This window comes from Hypomesus nipponensis, chromosome 16, assembly GCF_054491055.1.
Source record: "Hypomesus nipponensis isolate SF chromosome 16, ASM5449105v1, whole genome shotgun sequence".
NCBI classification, from domain to species: Eukaryota; Metazoa; Chordata; class Actinopteri; order Osmeriformes; family Osmeridae; genus Hypomesus; species Hypomesus nipponensis.
Window position 1 is genome coordinate 7,592,382 of NC_140376.1, and position 18,478 is coordinate 7,610,859.

The following is an 18,478-nucleotide window of genomic DNA, read 5'->3' on the forward strand; positions in this document are numbered from 1 at the left end:
TCATTAAGCTTTCATTAGAGTCAGGTGGCTGAGCGGTTAGGGAATTGGGCCAGTAATCTGAAGGTTGCCAGTTCGATTCCCGGCCATGCCAAATGACGTTGTGTCCTTGGGCAAGGCACTTCTGCTAAATGACTAAACGTAAAGTAGAGATCCCTCTAATGAATCAAGTAATAAGCAATCACATTAAAAAAGACAACATTCTAAATTATACTGGGCAAAGAAAAATAATTTAAAGTCTTTATGGATTTGGGACGATTGTTGTTGTGGCAATCCTACCACCTTGTGGTATATGTAAGTAAATTCATGACATGTTCATGACAGGCTAATAAATAAGTGACTTCCATTAGAGCAGTGGTCTTCAACCCTGGTCTCCAGAACCCACTGTCCTGCATGTTTCAGATGTTTCTCTGCTGCAACACAGAAATGGAAGGAATCTCCCTATTGGTGTCAGCCTGCTCACCTCTTCCTGGCTGCTGAGATGCACATGCAGTGATGTGTTGCTGTGAGAGTGTGACAGAACGGCCTTCAACAGCTGTAAAAGCCAACTTTACAACGCCACATCAACCCACCTCTCCTGCAGTATACAGTTTATGTGCGTAGATGCAACTACAGTATACGCTGAATAGAACTGTCGATGACTTTAGTCAATGTCGATCAGAGTGTGTTTCAGGATTGAAACACAAGAGGGCGCTTGAGACAGGGGACTGATGGTGGAGGGTGACGTCCATTCGAATAAGGAAATGAAACGACTTTATCTAAATGGCTTGGACTTTGTATTTTCCTTATCATCCAAACTAGTTTGACCCTTTCTCTCTCCCTCCGCAATGTTTGCACGTGTATAAGTAGTCCTTTATGTGAGGGGATTTCTCTAAAAAGATTGATATTTTATTGAGGTATAGAAACTTTCATTTATTACAAAAGAATTGCCAACAAACAATTTAAGGTAGCCTACAAACTGAAACATGAATTCGACTGGTCACATGCCAAAAAACGAAAATACATTCAATGAAAAGGGATGGACATTTTCTCACATTATAAATAGCTCACAGCTGAAAAGCCATCAGGGAAATATATAAGATAAATATTGAAATCTCAGTCAAAAATTACTCTTAAGACAGATAGACTCTGGAACATCATCCCCTCCCTTCCTTACTCTCTCTCTCTACACTCATCCCTCCATTCTTTCACCCATCTCTCCCTCCCGTGAGTCTCTCCATTCTGTGGCTTAGCGTGCTGGGCTGCGTTTCCCGACAGCGACGTAAGCCTAAGTTGATCGTAGAATCCATCGCAGGACGAATCTTAGTTTTACAGGCCGTTCCCAAAGAAATCGTAGCTAAAGTGTCTCTTGAAAATTCGTAACTCTTGAAAGCGCATAGATTAGCCTACTCCTTACGGGCATGTTTTGGAAACGCACGTGAGAAATATCGACGGTTTCGTTTATTGCTCGATCGTTGCTACGATCCATCGTTATCGGGAAACGCAGCCCAGGTTAGTATCCAGGGGCGAATGGGGGAGGGTGCAGGTACTCTGGAGGTAGTCCGTCTACGAGGCTGGAAAGGGCCACGGTGCTGTTTAACGGAGGGGCACTACAGTGCTGTCCTGTCAGCTCCTGGTACTCGTTCTCTGAGGCCTGCTGTTCGACCCTGTCTAAGGCCCCTGGAGTACCCCCATGGCCCTGCCTCTCCTCCGCCTCGACGCAGATCTCGGAGTACATGTGATCCCGAGAGGAAGTTCTCTTCTTCTGAAACTTCCTCTTGATGTTGTTGATGACTGCCGACTTCCCTTCCTGGATCCGCCCGGCGTGGTTCGGGTTGGAGTCGCTGTGGCTCGCCTGCACGTTGGGTGGAGGGAGGCTTCTCTCGGAGCCGATGGCCACGGGGGTTCGTGGAGACCTGTTGGGGGCCGGGCAGGAAGCCTGGCTGGGGCTCAGGTCCCGCTGGGCTAAGCAGCCTCTGGCTGGAAGCTTAGGAGGCTGGTCTGCAGGGATGCTCGTGGTCACGGTGGGGACAACGGCAAGTATTTTCCTGGGTAGTGGGATTGGCCTAATGGAGGGTTCCACCTGAAGTGTTGAAACAGAGAAAAAAACATTGTGAGGTCAGACATGCGCCAACTGTCATCCACCTGCAGTACATCATATCTTGGGGGCTCATCGATTTGTCGACAACATGTCATTGTCCGGAAACGAACCAATAATATTCTTAGCTTGTGCACCCCAACAAAGAAAGTACTGGAATAGTCTAGAGATCCAAGGTTGTCTTTACCGGGGTGGAGGACTGTAGCGTGAATGTGAACAATTCTGGGTCCAGGCAGGGGTAGAGCCTGGGTGGAGTGCTGGTTGGGACAGCAGGAAGTGCTTTGTCGGAGTGAATGGGAGAGGGGGCCTGCTCCTTCATTGTGATTGGTCGAACTGGGAGGGCGGGTGGGGTCTCCTCTGTCGTCTTCAGGTGTGCTTGGTTGTTGTGGGCGGGGGGGTTGGTGGGAGGCGGGGCCTGGCTTGGCTGCATGGGGGCTCTCTTCGTGAAGAGCAGTTCTGCGTAGTCAGTCTTGTCTTCCGATAACTGTAAAAACAGGAAACGTGCACGTCGTGCTGAGTCATGTTTCCAGGTCGACGCACCCGCTGGATCAAATGACGGGGTGTAGGCATGGAAAAACTGGGGAAAAAAACGACGACTCACCTGTCCACAGGGGACGGTCAGAATTTCGTTGAAAGGCATGATGGGAGCTCTGCGGTGAAAGTCTACCAGGTCTTGGAGAGACTGATGCCGCGTGTCCTCCCCGAGGATGCTGTATCGACCGTCGCGCAGCACCTCGATAATGAAGTGTCGACAGCGGTCATCCGCTCTGAAGGGACAGACAAAGTCACGTCAAAGACAGACAGTGTGTGTCTTGTGTGTACAGGTATGAGCGTGTGTATCTTACAGCTTACAGACTCACCAGTTTGAGAGCGTGTATGTCATATAAACTCACCAGTATGAGAGCGTGTATCATACAGCATAGACTCACTGGTATGAGAGTGTATATTACGTGTATAAACCTACCGGTATGAGAGTGTATATTACGTGTATAAACCTACCGGTATGAGAGTGTATATTACGTGTATAAACCTACCGGTATGAGAGTGTATATTACGTGTATAAACCTACCGGTATGAGAGTGTATATCACGTGTATAAACCTACCGGTATGAGAGTGTATAATACGTGTATAAACCTACCGGTATGAGAGTGTATATTACGTGTATAAACCTACCGGTATGAGAGCGTGTATCCTATCCTGGTCTCACTGACACGCACAAGGAAGTAACCTGGAGGTTTGGACTGGAGCATTTCCTCTGCAGCCCTGTGGTCAGATGAACAAATGAGCTCTGTTCTCACCGTCACCGAAGCCATTCACTGCGGTGAAGCTTTGCTGAGTACATGACAACAAGACACATGCATTGGCTCTGGACTAGCCCTGTGATAAAAAAAATCAGGTCATTCCTGTATAGCAATGTTGCCTTGATGACATCATGGCAGTCGGTGACACAGTGACTGAGAAATCTTACTTCCTGGAAATGACTCCATGAAACCATTCTGGAACAATTCCATTCCTGATGACACTGTGTCGTTGGAATTCTGTGAACCAGGCGATGGCTGCTGCTGCTTCCTGGGTTTGCTGCATCACTGGTCTGGCCTGGAACACACATAGACCCCCCCAAAAGAGGTAAAAACAACAGGTCGGGGGGATCGATACACGCCCTGGAGAAAAAGTTGACCCCCCCCCCCCATTGTCATTGTATAATTCGCACTCTGCCTACGCTTACCGGTTAGGCAGGTACGAAGATTCTCAATTCAACTTATTAAAATATTTGGCAAACTAGGCTTTTCACACTTCACACGGTTCCACATTCTCACAATTCAAGTTCCACTTATGCCCATAATATTTACTGTTCTTTCACCATGGTGTTTAGTCGACAAGACCTGCACTTTGTTTTGGCTACCTTGATGACAAAGCTACATTTTATATCATAAAATACATTAAATAAACATATGATGTGGCAACCAAATCGTATTATTACTCCAAATAAAAATTAGGAAAACTTTGAAAAATACCGTTAACAAAGTGACACATTGATAGCTTATTTTATGCAAATATTTTTTCACACAAGGAAGCGCTAACAAAATGGCAAAAACCTTTCATTTGGTCTAGCCCACTTATATATTAGGAGATAGAAACACTTAAATTATCATCCCATTTCCCCTAACATTATTTCATTATGGCTTGAAATGTCTCTAGTCTACCCAGAGTACCTTACCTGGTGAGGAGCGACGAGCGATGTAAAACAGTAACTTCACACACCTTTACCTGATGACTGCACACGGGCGAAAGGGCGGGGAAATTCCGTCCAATTTACTGTATATTATCGCTACGTTTAGCTCATAACGTCCGCAAAGGAGAATAGCAGAAATGGAACAAATCTGTTGGTTCAGTTCTGTCATTTCAGTAAACTTGTGCCTTAGACTTTCGATTCTGAAGTAGGACCCATAGCCCTAAACCATAAAACGAGCTCAAATAACGTGTTACGTATAGCAACAGGTGCTATTATAGGACACTCAAGACTGACGAACATTACGTCTCTCTATAGCCTATATAAAAAGTGTATGTGTGTGTGTTAACCTTTTTGAAATTAACTCATTACGATTTGATCATAGTACTGAAATGAATACAGGGCTGCCAAGCCTGTTTTAAAGAATCTCATTTTAATTATAAATCATCAGATATCACATATCGACAACGAAGTAGAACATTTCAATACGATTTTAAAAAGCATGGTACAATCATCTTAATTTTATCGTATTATTTACAATTTTGTTATTCCAAAATGCAAATGTATCTCCCATTCAACCCACTAACAAGAAATCAAAATAATGACTTGGACAAGCTAATGACGTTCAAAGAAATAACTTTATGAACGTTTAATGATTTACAAATAATGGTAATAATTGGGAGGGGAAAACCTTCAGATTATGGTCAATTCAAAAACAATACTGCCACATGAAAATCTGTCAGATTTCAAGAAAGCCATGATGGTGAGCCTTCCTGTAAGAGTGGATATGGGAAGAGCACAGAGTTCTGGAGCTTCAGATGGTTTTTAAGGCCACTAGAGAAAACAGTTGTGTCAATTCAGAGAAAGGTCATACAGTGAAGTGTTCTATGCTTGCAATTTTCCTATAGACGCTTGCATTGAGGAAGAAACTCACAAGCGACGTTAAAATAAAAAATAAAAAAAATCAGGAATGATGGGCGTGAAAGAAAAATGTCAAAAGAGAAACATAAAAGAGAAACCAAACAGAGGGATAGAGACCCTTTGCACATTTCTATTTTCAAAGAGAAGCTTGTCTTTTCATCATGTGGAATGTGCTGTGATCCGAAGGCTCTCTCGTCTCCAGGTGCATAGTTCAGGCGGCCGCGACTGAGAAGAATGACCCTCAATCAGGCCTTGGTAAGACACTATGTGTTGATATGGAACAGGGGCGGGCTCAGAGTAAAGTATAGGGAAGGGAAGGCCAGGCAAACAAAACGATAGGTCAACAATAATGAATCATTCTCCACCAGGAAATACAAATAGGAAGACCAGCATGAGGAAAATCTCAATATTGTGGTCTGGTCTGGAGTAATGTGGAATATAGCATCAAGTTCACCCTCAACTAGTTCTGGAATAAAGAGGGCTACAGGAAAGTGCATAACGAAGACCACAAAAGAGCATCTTTAAACCAGACACCTATTTCACTCATTGCTTTTTACTGTAGATCTGTTGCAAGTTTTTTGGTCCACACCAAAGTATAACAGTATGATGCGCTGTCTATTATTATTAATACTCTAGCGCCACGACCAAATTGTATGTAAGTAATACTTATATCTGGTAAGCTGATCTCCTATTCAAAATCGTCTTCCCGGTCTTGGACATATGCGGTTGCCCCCTGGTGCTTGTATTGTAACTTACAGCTCAAAACCCTGACCAGCTTAATCAAGTGCACAACAGTAGAATGCTGTTGGTAATAAGGCCTATTGAAGACAATAATACTGGTGTGTAAAACCTACAGACCTCAGAGCTACAATGCAACACATACAAGGATAAAAGATGAAACTATCAAAATGGAATGTCACTGTGTATTGAAACCCTCCCCCAAAAATGTTTTTGTATCAGATGAAACGGAAAACCCATGAGGAAATATGTAATAACGCTGGCCATCCATATTTATATTCTAAACAACAACAGGGGTTAGCCTCGCTGAACTGCATCACACAATCTCAAAAGACACAGCAACGAGAACATCAAACAAGGGAGGTGTAAAGTGGCTTTGATTTGGAAAACTTCAACCCGTACTGGCAACCGTTTCTTGAAAAACTGCTTTAATCCAAGATGTTGAAGTAAGGATGTTCACCAAGGAAACACATTTTCAATTGAACATAAGTGGAACTCTGAACAATTGGAACTCAACCTGGCGTGGGAGGGGGAAAATGCCGGAAGGTACAGACTTCACAGTAGAAGTTCACTTGGCATGAGTGCGACTCCGAACTGACAAGCAGTTGAGTACCAATAACAAAACAAACTAAGGCGAGAGACATAGAGAGAGAGACAGAGAGAGAGAGAAGGAGAGACAGACAGAAAGACAGAGTGAGAGGGGGGGGGGACAGTGGGAGGAGGACCGCCTTGGTGGGACCTTCAGGGTTCAACCTGGTCTGAGGTCTGGACAACGTGATGAAACAGGATGTACCAGGTCCTCCTTAGACCACTTAATCACCTGACTGATTCCGATGATTGTTAACCTGATAATAAACCAATTAGAGCACCAACACCCTCATGACCTTGGCACCATGGTGAGGCACAGGAACCAACCGCCTGCCTCCTAAGGCATGGGAGAGTGGGATCAACTAAGGCAGGGTGAAAGAGGGAGGAGGGAGGGAGGGGAGAAAGGAGGAGAGCTCTGAGCACGCCCAGTCCAGTTCTGTCCAATAAGGGACAAGTTAAGGCGGAGGGGGAGGAGCAGACCTCACAGCAGGGAGCAGCGGAAGAAACTGCTCTTCTTGGGCTGTTCTGTGATCTTCACCCCCTGACTACTGCCCTGGGGGCTGTTCCCCTCCTGTTAGGGGGAGAGAGAGAGACACAGACAAAATAAGTATGTAACACAATACATTCGGAATTCATTTTGTGTAATCCCTAGTCCTTTTATAGTAACACACACAAAATGATTTTATAGTTATAGGCGTAGCTCATCGTGCTCACCAGTTTCTTGTCCATTTTGGCTTTGATGTCTCTGGCAAGCGTCAAGAAGGCCTGTGCGTGACAAGAAGTCATATTTTCTGAGAGAGCCAAAGTGAAGTCTACATTGTGATTACTGGGTTCCGGAACTTTTCCTATCACGGAATTACTGGCGATTCTACTTTGCCTTGTTTCAAGAGTCAACCTGGCAAACCAGCCTCCCGCTGTTGTACCTGAGCCCAGCTCAGATTAGGGTCAGACGTCCCCTCCCTCTGTCAAACAGGTATCGGGAACAACAGTGGCCTGGTATAAAAGGGATAGCTAACTCACATTCTCCACGTTGATGTTGGCCTTTGCACTGGTCTCCATGAATTTGATGCCGTACTCCAACGCCAGCTGACAGCCGGAGATAAGAAAGTGATAAGAACACGGCCAAACAGGAAGCAATTCAACTGTATCACAGTACTGAAACCCGCGAAGACCTGTGTCTTACTCCGATTTTCAGATGTCCATGTTTTTCCCTAGTATATACATATGTTGTGTGTGAAGTCGTTCGGCGCTACAAAGTGTGCCTCGGCAAGGGCAGCCAGGTCGCTAGCGGTTCCACAACCGGCGCGAACGACGGAAACGGCGGCCCACCTTCTCGCCCCTGTCTTTGGACACCTGGCGTTTGTCGTTGACGTCGCACTTGTTGCCCAGCACCATCTTCTCCACGTCGGCCGAGGCGTGCTGCACAGAGGGACACACGGCTCAAAACCCACACAACGGCCCCGATGCTGCGGTACATAACGCCGTAGACGCTGTGAGGGACGCGCGCGCACGTACGGCGTGCGCGTGCTTCCCCGTCACCCACCTCCTCGATGTTCCTGATCCAGTTCTTGATGTTGTCGAACGACTTCTCGTTGGTGATGTCGTACACTAACATGATGCCCTGGGGAGGCGGGGGGGGGGGGGAAACAACGACACAGAAGTGACCAATCACGAGACACCATCATCGAAGATAAAGGATGTTGCCGAGAACCGTGTCTGGTAGGAATCGTAAAGGTCTAATGGTGGAGCTGTGCTGGTGGTGAACTTATCTAACAGTATGCTGGCAAGGGGAACCTCCAGATCCACAGATCAGGCTCGTAACATATCATACTGACCAACGCAGGTATATCAAGGAATGTGAAAACACGCACGCTCGCCACACACACACACACACCAACCAGAAAACTTAGTGGTTCTTGTCATAGTTTTCAGGGGACGTCAACAGTGGCTGCTGTAAGGACAGTGTTTTATCATTCCCAGAGTACGTGGTTACATTTTGAACATGGAACAACTTTAACAGCAGGAAAAAAAACTGTGACCCTTGCCTGCTAAACAAACAAAGATGCCCTGGTAATCTAACACAGGGCTGTTCAGCCTCTGTGCATTCCTTGACACATTACTTGGCCTCCATTGTTGCCCTCATTACAACAATACAGGGAAGGGTTAGGACTATGGAGGTATGTTGGGGTTAACGGCCTCGTTTAAGGATGCACTGATGCCCAGTTCTCACAAACTCAATTCAAACAAATAATGACTTGAATGCCTAACAAATCTCTCATGTATTACGCTCCGACCCGCCCACAGCAAGACATCTGAACACCATCTGGTAGGAGACAAAGGGCCTTATGAAGGTGTTACAGAGGCTTGGCTGAGTCATTCAAGATTAATGTGGGTAGGGACCCCGTTCACATGTCAACACAGTGGCGGTTGACCTTTTCCCGTACGGCCATCATTGTACATAAAGTTTAGTTCCTAATTGTCAAGTCTGTGTAAATGAAGGAAATAGTGTGCGACTGACCATGGCTCCCCTATAGTAGGCTGTTGTTATTGTTCGGAACCGCTCCTGACCAGCTGTGTCCCTGCATAGAAACAACATCATTAATCTTAGTGACAGTCTGTCATGCTCATTCACAACTAATTATGATTGATAGGGGGGAAAAAAGTTGATGAACGGATGCGTGGATGGATGGATCAACAGTGGTAGGCTTCCTTACCATATCTGTAGCTTGATCTTCTTTCCATCTAGCTCTATCGTTCTAATTTTGAAGTCGATTCCTGTGAAACAAGAACACTTTTTTAGTTGAGAGACTAAGTATGTCACACCGTGTCCAATTACCAACGTTAAGTTGTAATTGGACAAGTTGGCTAGCTACACAGATTACACCAACATCCGGCTAGCTGCCGATGCTCTGGATGTTTTTATAGTCTGTGAAGTTCTCGAAAACTTCACACCGTGTGTGATGCAGGGAGAAAAGCCGGTTAGGCTGCTTCAAGTCTGGAGCCAGACAGATCAGAATGCTAACCAAACTAAGGCTGGGTGGCTGGAAGCTAACTGACTAGCATGACAGGATGGGCGATGCACTGCGAATTGCTAGCGACCTAGCTAGCTACCCATTATACTAAGGCATACTTTGTAGCCCGAACAACATACACAATTCACACACAACATACCTATAGTAGAGATAAACGTTGAATTGAAGGCATCTTCTGAAAATCTGAATAAGACACATGTCTTCCCGACGCCTGAATCTCCGATCAGGAGTAGTTTAAACAAGTAGTCGTAAGTCTTCGCCATGTTATTAGCTAATGCGGATATCCCGCCCGGCAGCCGCAAAGCACCAAAGAGCGTCACCACGTGTCAGTTTATGGGACCGGTGATTGGATGTTCAAAATGTCAACTTTCACCGTCGTCGTGACAACGGAAGTTCAGTACTGACGCTTGTCTAGGCAGCTGTCAATCAACAAAAAAACCCCAGCTGATGTTCTACTTCCATCCGCCCCTTTGCACGCCGTAGTCGAGACAGACAACACAACTGGAACTGAAAGCGAACGAGCAGATACTGTAGGCTACAGTGTACAGTCAAGTTTATAGCCAAATCCCGCATTTTTGGGAGACAAACAATTCCGGTAAGTGGTAATGATATTTAAAACGTAATACTAAGATGTCTTTATTTTATTTATTTTATTACAAATTACAGTTTACATCTAGCCTCATAGAGGGTTTTCACGGACGTCACATTCTGGGCAGTAACCCGGATGCGCTGCCATCTTGGAGGCACTCGATGTAAACAACTCAACGGAGTACAACGAAAATAACGTAAATTCTACACTCTTTGGTACAACTGTAGCCATGTGTAAACGACCGAAAAGGTCGCAAGAAAACTGTCGATATGTTGAGAAAATTGGATTTATTGGCGGTGCAGATCCCTACCAGTGAGTTAGCTCCCTCTTCTTGGATCTGTGACGACCCTGCCTTCAGTCGGATATCCAGATATTGTGAACTACCTGGTTTTCTCGCCGAGCCCATATACAGCGGAAGACCTTAAAGCTTACAAAGGTTTGGAGGCCTACAATCAGATGGTGTGTGGATGGGTGAGGGAGATGCAGTACCAAGTCCTGTATGATATCATTGCAATACTCAAGGTGTAGCCAAGTGACACTCAATCGTGTTTTTCTTTTCATTTCAAAGATCCCCAGTTTGCTATGTACACTGTACACTATCTGAGTTAGTTTCATAAGATAAGCCTACATGTTATTATCTTGGACACGTTTTGGTGACCTTTTCGGTCGTTAGACATGGCTACAGTTGTACCAAAGAGTAAGAATTTACGTTTTTTTCGTTGTACTCCGTTGAGATGTTTACATCGATTGCCTCCAAGATGGCCGGGCATCCAGGTTACTGCCCAGAATGTGACGTCCGTGAAAACCCTCTATTACAGCTATCTAAATTACAGTTGATTCTGGTCATTTGTTTTAAATATTTTATTTGACAACTTTGAACAACACACACAAACACTCATGCTCTAGTACACACTGGCACGGAGATTTTTTGCACTTTGCTTCATTACAGTTTTTCACGATTGCTAAAACACATTTCAAACAGTCAACCATTTTCTCAAAACTGTAAACACAAAACCAAATATTCAAACTCAATTTCCAAAACCTCTGACTCTTCTGGCAAAATCAAACACTCGCCCCTAAACTTTTGGACTTGTGCTCAAAATCAAACAATGCGTTCAGATCATAAACACCGCGAATCAATAAAACATGGAGCAATCATTAGACACAACACAAAAAAATGGAGAACACAGCATCCAGGCCATGTAGTTACATGTAAAGACAAATTTGTTTATGTATACATTGTAAATGCATTTACCTAGCAATAATGGATTTTGGATTTTGAAACACTGGATTTTGGTGTTTCAACACCCATTGACACTTTCCTGATGTATGACTATGTTCAGCCAGAAGTGCAGTGTTCTGCACTTCTCTTTTGCCAACCGTCACTCACTGGATTGCTCCTCCCAAGGTTTCATCAATTTTTTTTCCTCTAGAGTATTTCTGGGAGTTTTTCCGTCTTCCTTGGGGGCTGAGGGGCAGTTCTATCAGCGTATGTGAAGCCCTCTGTGACATTGCTTTTAATAAAAAGGTGCTATACAAATATTGTACATTCGATTTGATTTGAAAATATTACAGTAACCATCACAACTTACTACTGTCAATAAAGAACAAAGAAAAACGGGCTAAAACCCTCTGGTGTGCTGGATGCAGCCTTGAAAACCCTCCACACCTATGTCACCACAGTCCAATTCCATTGACTGTAGGAGATTTACCCTGGTATGTGGGTTTCGGTCATAGACCTTTCACTGCCACACAGAGAAAAGTTCTTCAATTGGGTTGAGAAAAGAGCTGTATGGTGGAAGGCAAACATATACAGTAAAAAAATAAGAGGTGACAGCCTCTGCTGCTGTCTTTGAGGCAGAGGTGACAGCCTCTGCTGCTGTCTCTGAGGCAGAGGTGACAGTCTCTGCTGCTGTCTCTGAGGCAGAGGTGACAGCCTCTGCTGCTGTCTCTGAGGCAGAGGTGACAGTCTCTGCTGCTGTCTCTGAGGCAGAGGTGACAGCCTCTGCTGCTTTCTCTGAGGCAGAGATGGCCTCTCCTTGTGTCTCAGAGGTGACTCTGGCAGGCTACCAGGTGACCTTGCTGGAGCTGTCACGTAGGCTATTCTACGTGACACAGGGACACTGAGGAGTCATACTTCCAAACATGGAACCCTGGATAGAGGGGCTCAGTGAACGTGGTGTGGAACGTGTGCAGGTGTGTCAGTGTTTTATCAGAGACACTGTAGAAGGACAAAGTGCCGGCTGGCCAGTCCAGATACACTCTAACTCTGTTGGAGTTGGGGGAATTAATTGTGGTACAGCTCTTATTGTGCCGGGCTTCGTATTCAGAATAATCACAGACCAAACACCAAGACTTTTCATTGTATCCAAGCCGAGAGCCGTTATGATTTCCTTTCCTGCTGATTTCGTCATATGCAACTGCTATGCAGACCGATCCTCCTGTCCACTCTGCCTCCCAGTAATGGCGCCCATGCAGACTCTCGCTACAAAGCACCTGTGTCCAGTAGTCAAATCTTTCAGGGAAAAAAGAAACCTTCCGCTTCCTACTCCCAAATGTCACAGTCCTGTTGTCCTCAGACAGATGAGGGCTCTATGTATAGTCTTCAGGTTCAAAGTGAGCTCACATACATCTGATGGGAGAGAACAAGAGTGAATTAATAATCATCATTCACAACAGAATGTTTCCCTTTTTCAATTCTCTCAATTTCATCATCTCTCCCAACCTCTTCTTGCCACTTAAAAGACGTCTCACTCATCTATTCTCCAACACCTACTCTCTCTCACACATCACTCCTCTCTCCACGACTTCCCTCTCTCCCTCTCTCTCACCCTTCTCCTTGGAAGGAAATAAATCTGGTGTTAAAAGTCATGTCTCTAAAGGTGTTCTTTCATTCAACATACAGTATATTTCCATCCAGGACAGCATAAGAGAAGTAAAAGCTTTATTCTTCTAAGTTAGTACTCACATTTCTGAAGCCCAGGTCTGATCCAGCACTCTCCATTGGGATCTAAACTGTAGAGATAAGCAGAGGAACAATGGAACGGATCTAATACCACACAGGCATCCAGCACATCAGTTGCTGTAATGTGTTTAGATTTAAAGACAGGGTTGGTAATGTTCTCAAGCACTTTTTGACATATTATCTGAAATAAACTTCACATCCTTATAGTAATCAATAAATCTGAAGATTTTACAGTAAAATGAAATCATTTAATCTATGGGCATCATAGGACTGTAATAAACACGCCATCATTAAGGCATTAGTCATTGCAACATGTTTTTGACGTGATCTCCCCTTACGTGAGTGTCTCCAGACTGCAGTGTGGATCCTCCAGTCCAGCAGAGAGCAGCTTCACACCTGAGTTACCTGGATGATTGGAGCTCAGGTCCAGTTTCCTCAGGAGGGAAGGGTTGGATCTCAGAGCTGAGGCCAGAGAAGCACAGCCTTCCTCTGTGACCAGACAGCCTGACAGCCTGTAACAATGACAAATTCAAGAGGATTTACAAAACCTCTGGTAGTATGATTGAAGAATGACTGCCTACCCTGAGTGGAAGTAATGATGATGTTAAACAGACTGACTCCATGTAAGAGTAGAGAATGCAAGTGCATGTTCCAGTTCTTTGCAATTAATTTCCTCTTCAGATTCTGCTAACATACAATGACCACTTAAGAGTGTTAAAAGTAGAACTGTGTTTCTTTTATGTGAGTTCGCATATGTTGTGTTTACAGACCTCAGTGTCTTCAGTTTGCAGTGAGGACTCCCAAATCCAGCAGTCAGCAGATTCATGCCATAATCCCCCAGGTTGTTGTTACTCAGGTCCAGTTCTCTCAGCGGGGAGTGATAAGATCTCAGAGGTGAGGCCAGAGAACCACAGCCTTCCTCTGTGACCAGACAGCCTGACAGCCTGTAACAATGACAAATTCAAGAAGATTTACAAAACCTCTGGTAGTTTTATTGAAGAATGACTGGCTACCCTGAGTGGAGGTAATGATGATGTTAAACAGACTGACTCCACCTAAGAGTAGAGAATGCAAGTGCATGTTCCAGTTATTTGCAATTAATTTCCTCTTCAGATTCGGCTAAAATACAATGACCACTCAATAGTGTTAAAAGTAGGGATGTACCGAATCAAGGATTTGGTTTCGGATTCGGACGAATATTGGGCTTTTTGACAGGTTTCGGTTTCGGCCTAACCTTCAAATTGTTTTCCACCGAACCCAAACCCTACGCTGGTCGACATAATGATGCCGCCATTGATTACGGGAAGGTGTTTACGTAGGTCGACCGTTCAATGCAGTAGGCTGAGATAAAGTGAAAATGGAACTCGTGAGCAGAAAAAGTTTGGTTTGGCAGTACTTTCAGTCAAAAGAAAGCAATTCAAGTCGAGCTAAATGTTCAATATGCAATACCGATTTGTCTCGTGGTGGCAAGGACCCGTAACAATACACAACACCTCCGCTGTTAAAACATTTGCGTATGAAACCTCCGAAAGAAATTCAAGAAATCAAAAAGGTTAATATTTTGGATATTGATTGGATCTTGAGATAGGGTAAACATAGGCATATGGTAATTGTCAAAATCGTTTTCCCCACTTGTCTTCTGGCATAATGTTGCCTATTCTCTTTTTACAGTAAAAGCAAAACAAAAACACTGCTGTGGACGTTGTTTCCTTCATTAATATGTTTACTGTGTTCATGGACTGAGGATGGGAGTAGGATTCGGTATTCAATTTCGGCCGAATCTTAACCAGTGGATTCTGTATTCGGCCGAACCCCAAAAATCTGGATTTGGTGCATCCCTAGTTAAAAGTAGGACCGTGTACCTTTTATGTGAGTTAGTATATGGTGTGTTTACAGACCTCAGTGTCTCCAGTTTGCAGTGAGGACTCCCCAGTCCACCAGACAGCAACAGCATGCCTAAATCCCCCAGGTTGTTGTTACTCAGGTCCAGTTCTCTTAGGGGGGAGGGATATGATCTCAAAGGTGAGGCCAGAGAACCACAGCCTTCCTCTGTGACCAGACAGCCTGACAGCCTGTAACAATGACAAATTCAAGAAGATTGACAAAACCTCTGGTAGTTTTATTGAAGAATGACTGCCTACCCTGAGTGGAAGTAATGATGATGTTAAACAGACTGACTCCACCTAAGAGTAGAGAATGCAAGTGCATGTTCCAGTTCTTTGCAATTAATTCCCTCTTCAGATTCTGCTAAAATACAATGACCACTCAATAGTGTTAAAAGTAGGGATGCACCAAATCCAGGATTCGGTTTCGGATTCGGCCGAATATTGGGCTTATTGACGGGGTTCAGTTTCGGCCGAACCTTAGAATTGTTTTCTACTGAACCCGAACCCTACGCTTGCACTACGCGCGCTACGCTGATCGACATAATGATGCCGCCATTGATTACGGGAAGGTGTTTACGTAGGTGGACCGTTCAATGCAGTAAGCTGAGATAAAGTGAAAATGGAACTTGTGAACCGGAAAATTGTTGTTTGACAGTACTTTCAGTAAAAAGAAGGCGATTCAAGTCAAGCTACATGTTCAATATGCAATACCGATTTGTCTCGTGGTGGCAAGGACCCTAAACAATCCACAACATCTCCGCTGTTAAAACATTTGCGTAAAAAACATCCAAAAGAAATTCAAGAAATCGAAAAGGTTAATATTTTGGATATTGATTGGATCTTAAGATAGGGTAAATATAGGCATATGGTAATTGTCAAAATCGTTTTCCCCACTTGTCTTCCTGGCATAATGTTGCCTATTCATTTTTACAGAAAAAAAAAAGACAACAAAAAAACACTGCCGTGGACGTTGTTTCCTTCATTAATATGTTTACTGTGTTCATGGACTGAGGATGGGAGTAGGATTCGGTATTCAGTTTCGGCCGAATCTTAACCAGTGGATTCGGTATTCGGCCGAACCCCAAAAATCTGGATTTGGTGCATCCCTAGTTAAAAGTAGGACTGGGTACCTTTTATGTGACTTAATATGTGGTGTGTTTACAGACCTCAGTGTCTCCAGTTTGCAGTGAGGACTCCCCAGTCCAGCAGAGAGCAGCAGCATGCCATAATCCCCCAGTTTGTTGTTACTCAGGTCCAGTTCCCTCAGGGCGGAGTGATATGATCCCAGAGGTGAGGCCAGAGAACCACAGCCTTCCTCTGTGACCAGACAGCCTGACAGCCTGTAACGATGACGAGTTCAAGAAGATTTACAAAACCTCTGGTAGTATTATTGAAGAATGACTGCCTACCCTGAGTGGAGGTAATGATGATGTTAAACAGACTGACTCCACCTAAGAGTAGAGAATGCAAGTGCATGTTCCAGTTTTTTGCAATTAATTCCCTCTTCAGATTCCAACATACAATGATTCTGCTAACATACAATGACCACTCAATAGTGTTAAAAGTAGGACTGCGTACCTTTTATGTGAGTTAGTATATGCTGTGTTTACAGACCTCAGTGTCTCCAGTTTGCAGTGTGGACTCCCCAATCCAGCACACAGCAGCTTCATGCCTGAATCCCCCAAGTTTTTGTTACTCAAGTCCATTTCTCTAAGATCTGAGAAGGGGAGCATTGAGGCTAGCGCTTCACAGCACCGTTCTGAGAGGTTACAGTCATCCAGCCTGAATGGATGAAAATAGGAAAACAGAAGACAAAACATGTAATCCCTTTCTTGTTTTCACACTATAACAGGCCATTATTTTAGAAATTGCAGATGGAACATACATGATTATTATGCCCTATATTTAAAGTTATTGATGTCCTAATATCGATATACTAACCACTATACATACCAACAAAGACCCCCCCAATCCTCCCAATATATCACTGTAAAAACATAACTAAGTAGGCCTAATTTAAATATTAATATTATGCAATGAAAGCCAAGGTCAACTTTATTATCACACAAGGGGAAATTCATGTGGTGATCAATAAAGGGACTGCTGATTATAGAAACATTGTAAATATTTTTACGTTTATGAGCGACAGGTGTATTTCCCAATCAATCAATGATTCCTACTCCATGACAAACTTTACACAAACATACCCGGGGTTGCATAAAAATGCAACTGATAAGATCATATTGACAAGTATCCAGATGGATAAACACCCACACACATTAACTTGATCATTTTTCTGTACCTTTTGGCTGTGTTCTCAGTTTCCCCAGATAAACGTTTTTTTGAGGCAGTGCCTCTCTTTTCTCTTGGTCCAGATAGACTCATTTCAGAGGCAGTGTTGTCCTTTCTCTCTCCAGAGAAACTCATTCCAGAGACAGTACCGATCTATGAACAAACATCATGAGTCCAAGATTACTTTAAGGACTTTGACAATCGTTACACAAACAATTGAACACTGTTTACTTAACACACATAAGCTACAGAACAATTAATTTGCGACTGACTATTCCTGGACTCAGGAACAGTCAGAACTAATGTAGAACTACTCACCTCTGATTCTTCATTTTATACTGAACTTCCCATATGGATTATTTTTATTTTTTCTATTTTACTTTTTATGTATGCTATTCGATTCGACGTAGACTGGCATCAATTTTTACTTTCGTTTTCGTGCAAATGCTAGTTTCTTGTTCCAATTCCTTCCTGTGTCCATGTGTGGACCAATAGAAAACAGGAGGAGGAGCTGAGAGTTACGAAGCTGACAGCAAGGCTGACAGCAAGGCGAAAAACTCCACAGTCATAAACATAAAGGCTGATAATAAATACATAATTCATGTTTTTGTGTGGAGGTATCCACACTGACCTCGAGTCTGCATAACGTTGAGCAAAGAAGTGTTGGAACTTCTTTGGATATCAACAAATCAGCTCTTCTTAGATCTGTAGCCAACACTGATGCCAGATAACTGGAATTGATGTGCTTTCAATGCATGACAACCCAGACAAGCCGCACTTTATCTGCGGTCTCTAGAATCTGTCTTAAATCCGAGCTGCACTTGCAGTTTCCACACATAGGCTATAACAACCCAGACAAGCCGCACCCTATCTGCGGTCTCGAATCCGTCTTAGATCCGAGCTGCACTTGCAGTTTCCACACATAACAAACCAGCCGCACTCTCTGTTTTGCTATACAAAACATACATTGGCCGCGTTTCCCAGATTCGATCGTTCTTAAGGACTTAAGAAGGCTCTTAAGAAGGGTTCGGCTAAGAAGGAGCGCTAAGATAGGGGCATAGAGTTAGGATAGGGGTGTTCCAGCCGCGTTCTTAACTGCCTTCTTAAGATCCCGCCAAAGAAGCTTCTTAAGAAGCTGTTTGTGGGAGCTGTCCACCGCCGT

General features: G+C 44.1%; 3 protein-coding genes and 1 long non-coding RNA gene across 8 annotated transcripts; 1 reads left to right on the forward strand and 3 right to left on the reverse strand.

Annotated features, from left to right (window-relative positions):
• Nucleotides 1-896: 896 nt before the first annotated feature.
• hsh2d (hematopoietic SH2 domain containing) lies at nucleotides 897-4,481 on the reverse strand. The gene is made up of 5 exons (XM_084676125.1): nucleotides 3,544-4,481; nucleotides 3,249-3,338; nucleotides 2,676-2,841; nucleotides 2,262-2,558; nucleotides 897-2,059 (listed from the first exon to the last, which is right to left on the reverse strand). The coding sequence occupies exons 1-5, from the start codon at nucleotides 3,657-3,659 to the stop codon at nucleotides 1,490-1,492; spliced, it is 1,239 nt and encodes a 412-aa protein (XP_084532251.1). The 5' UTR covers nucleotides 3,660-4,481; the 3' UTR covers nucleotides 897-1,489.
• Nucleotides 4,482-4,718: 237 nt separating this feature from the next.
• On the reverse strand, nucleotides 4,719-9,965 carry LOC146254645 (ras-related protein Rab-8A). The gene is made up of 8 exons (XM_084675698.1): nucleotides 9,724-9,965; nucleotides 9,267-9,327; nucleotides 9,071-9,131; nucleotides 8,096-8,173; nucleotides 7,882-7,971; nucleotides 7,573-7,638; nucleotides 7,267-7,317; nucleotides 4,719-7,123 (listed from the first exon to the last, which is right to left on the reverse strand). The coding sequence occupies exons 1-8, from the start codon at nucleotides 9,845-9,847 to the stop codon at nucleotides 7,034-7,036; spliced, it is 621 nt and encodes a 206-aa protein (XP_084531824.1). The 5' UTR covers nucleotides 9,848-9,965; the 3' UTR covers nucleotides 4,719-7,033.
• A 98-nt stretch (nucleotides 9,966-10,063) lies between these two features.
• On the forward strand, nucleotides 10,064-16,707 carry LOC146254646 (uncharacterized). Its single transcript, XR_014731451.1, has 3 exons — nucleotides 10,064-10,179; nucleotides 13,491-16,444; nucleotides 16,637-16,707. It is a non-coding gene; the product is annotated as an uncharacterized LOC146254646 (long non-coding RNA).
• On the reverse strand, nucleotides 12,598-17,774 carry LOC146254647 (uncharacterized). Of its 5 annotated transcripts, XR_014731450.1 has the most exons (10): nucleotides 17,635-17,774; nucleotides 17,327-17,469; nucleotides 16,603-16,806; nucleotides 16,191-16,364; nucleotides 15,037-15,210; nucleotides 13,909-14,082; nucleotides 13,477-13,650; nucleotides 13,142-13,188; nucleotides 12,950-13,011; nucleotides 12,676-12,805 (listed from the first exon to the last, which is right to left on the reverse strand). XR_014731450.1 is itself a non-coding variant. In XM_084675696.1 (9 exons), exons 2-9 carry the CDS (start codon nucleotides 17,449-17,451, stop codon nucleotides 12,732-12,734), a joined length of 1,110 nt encoding a protein of 369 aa, XP_084531822.1. In that variant the 5' UTR covers nucleotides 17,452-17,469; nucleotides 17,635-17,774; the 3' UTR covers nucleotides 12,598-12,731. The 5 variants fall into 5 exon arrangements, 3 of the variants coding, with proteins under 3 accessions (XP_084531822.1, XP_084531821.1, XP_084531823.1); XM_084675696.1 differs by lacking the exon at nucleotides 12,950-13,011 and having other exon boundaries at nucleotides 12,598-12,805; nucleotides 16,639-16,806; XM_084675695.1 differs by lacking the exon at nucleotides 12,950-13,011 and having other exon boundaries at nucleotides 12,598-12,805.
• Nucleotides 17,775-18,478: the final 704 nt, after the last annotated feature.

Bases quoted from the DNA above. Each gene is read 5' to 3' on its own strand.
- hsh2d (XM_084676125.1), bottom strand. From the start codon at position 3,659: ATGCAGCAAACCCAGGAAGCAGCAGCAGCCATCGCCTGGTTCACAGAA. The intron at 3,339-3,543 runs GTAAGATTTCTC...ATCTGACCACAG, and splicing joins CATGGAGTCATTTCCAGGAA to GGCTGCAGAGGAAATGCTCC. The intron at 2,842-3,248 runs GTAGGTTTATAC...CTGTCCCTTCAG, and splicing joins GGATACACGCTCTCATACCG to AGCGGATGACCGCTGTCGAC.
- LOC146254645 (XM_084675698.1), bottom strand. From the start codon at position 9,847: ATGGCGAAGACTTACGACTACTTGTTTAAACTACTCCTGATCGGAGAT. The intron at 7,639-7,881 runs GTGGGCCGCCGT...TCCGGCTGTCAG, and splicing joins CCAAAGACAGGGGCGAGAAG to CTGGCGTTGGAGTACGGCAT. The intron at 7,318-7,572 runs GTGAGTTAGCTA...TGTCACGCACAG, and splicing joins CCAACATCAACGTGGAGAAT to GCCTTCTTGACGCTTGCCAG.
- LOC146254647 (XM_084675695.1), bottom strand. From the start codon at position 17,451: ATGAGTTTCTCTGGAGAGAGAAAGGACAACACTGCCTCTGAAATGAGT. The intron at 16,807-17,326 runs GTACAGAAAAAT...TCATCCATTCAG, and splicing joins ACTGAGAACACAGCCAAAAG to GCTGGATGACTGTAACCTCT. The intron at 12,806-13,141 runs GTGAGTACTAAC...CTCTCCCATCAG, and splicing joins CAGACCTGGGCTTCAGAAAT to ATGTATGTGAGCTCACTTTG.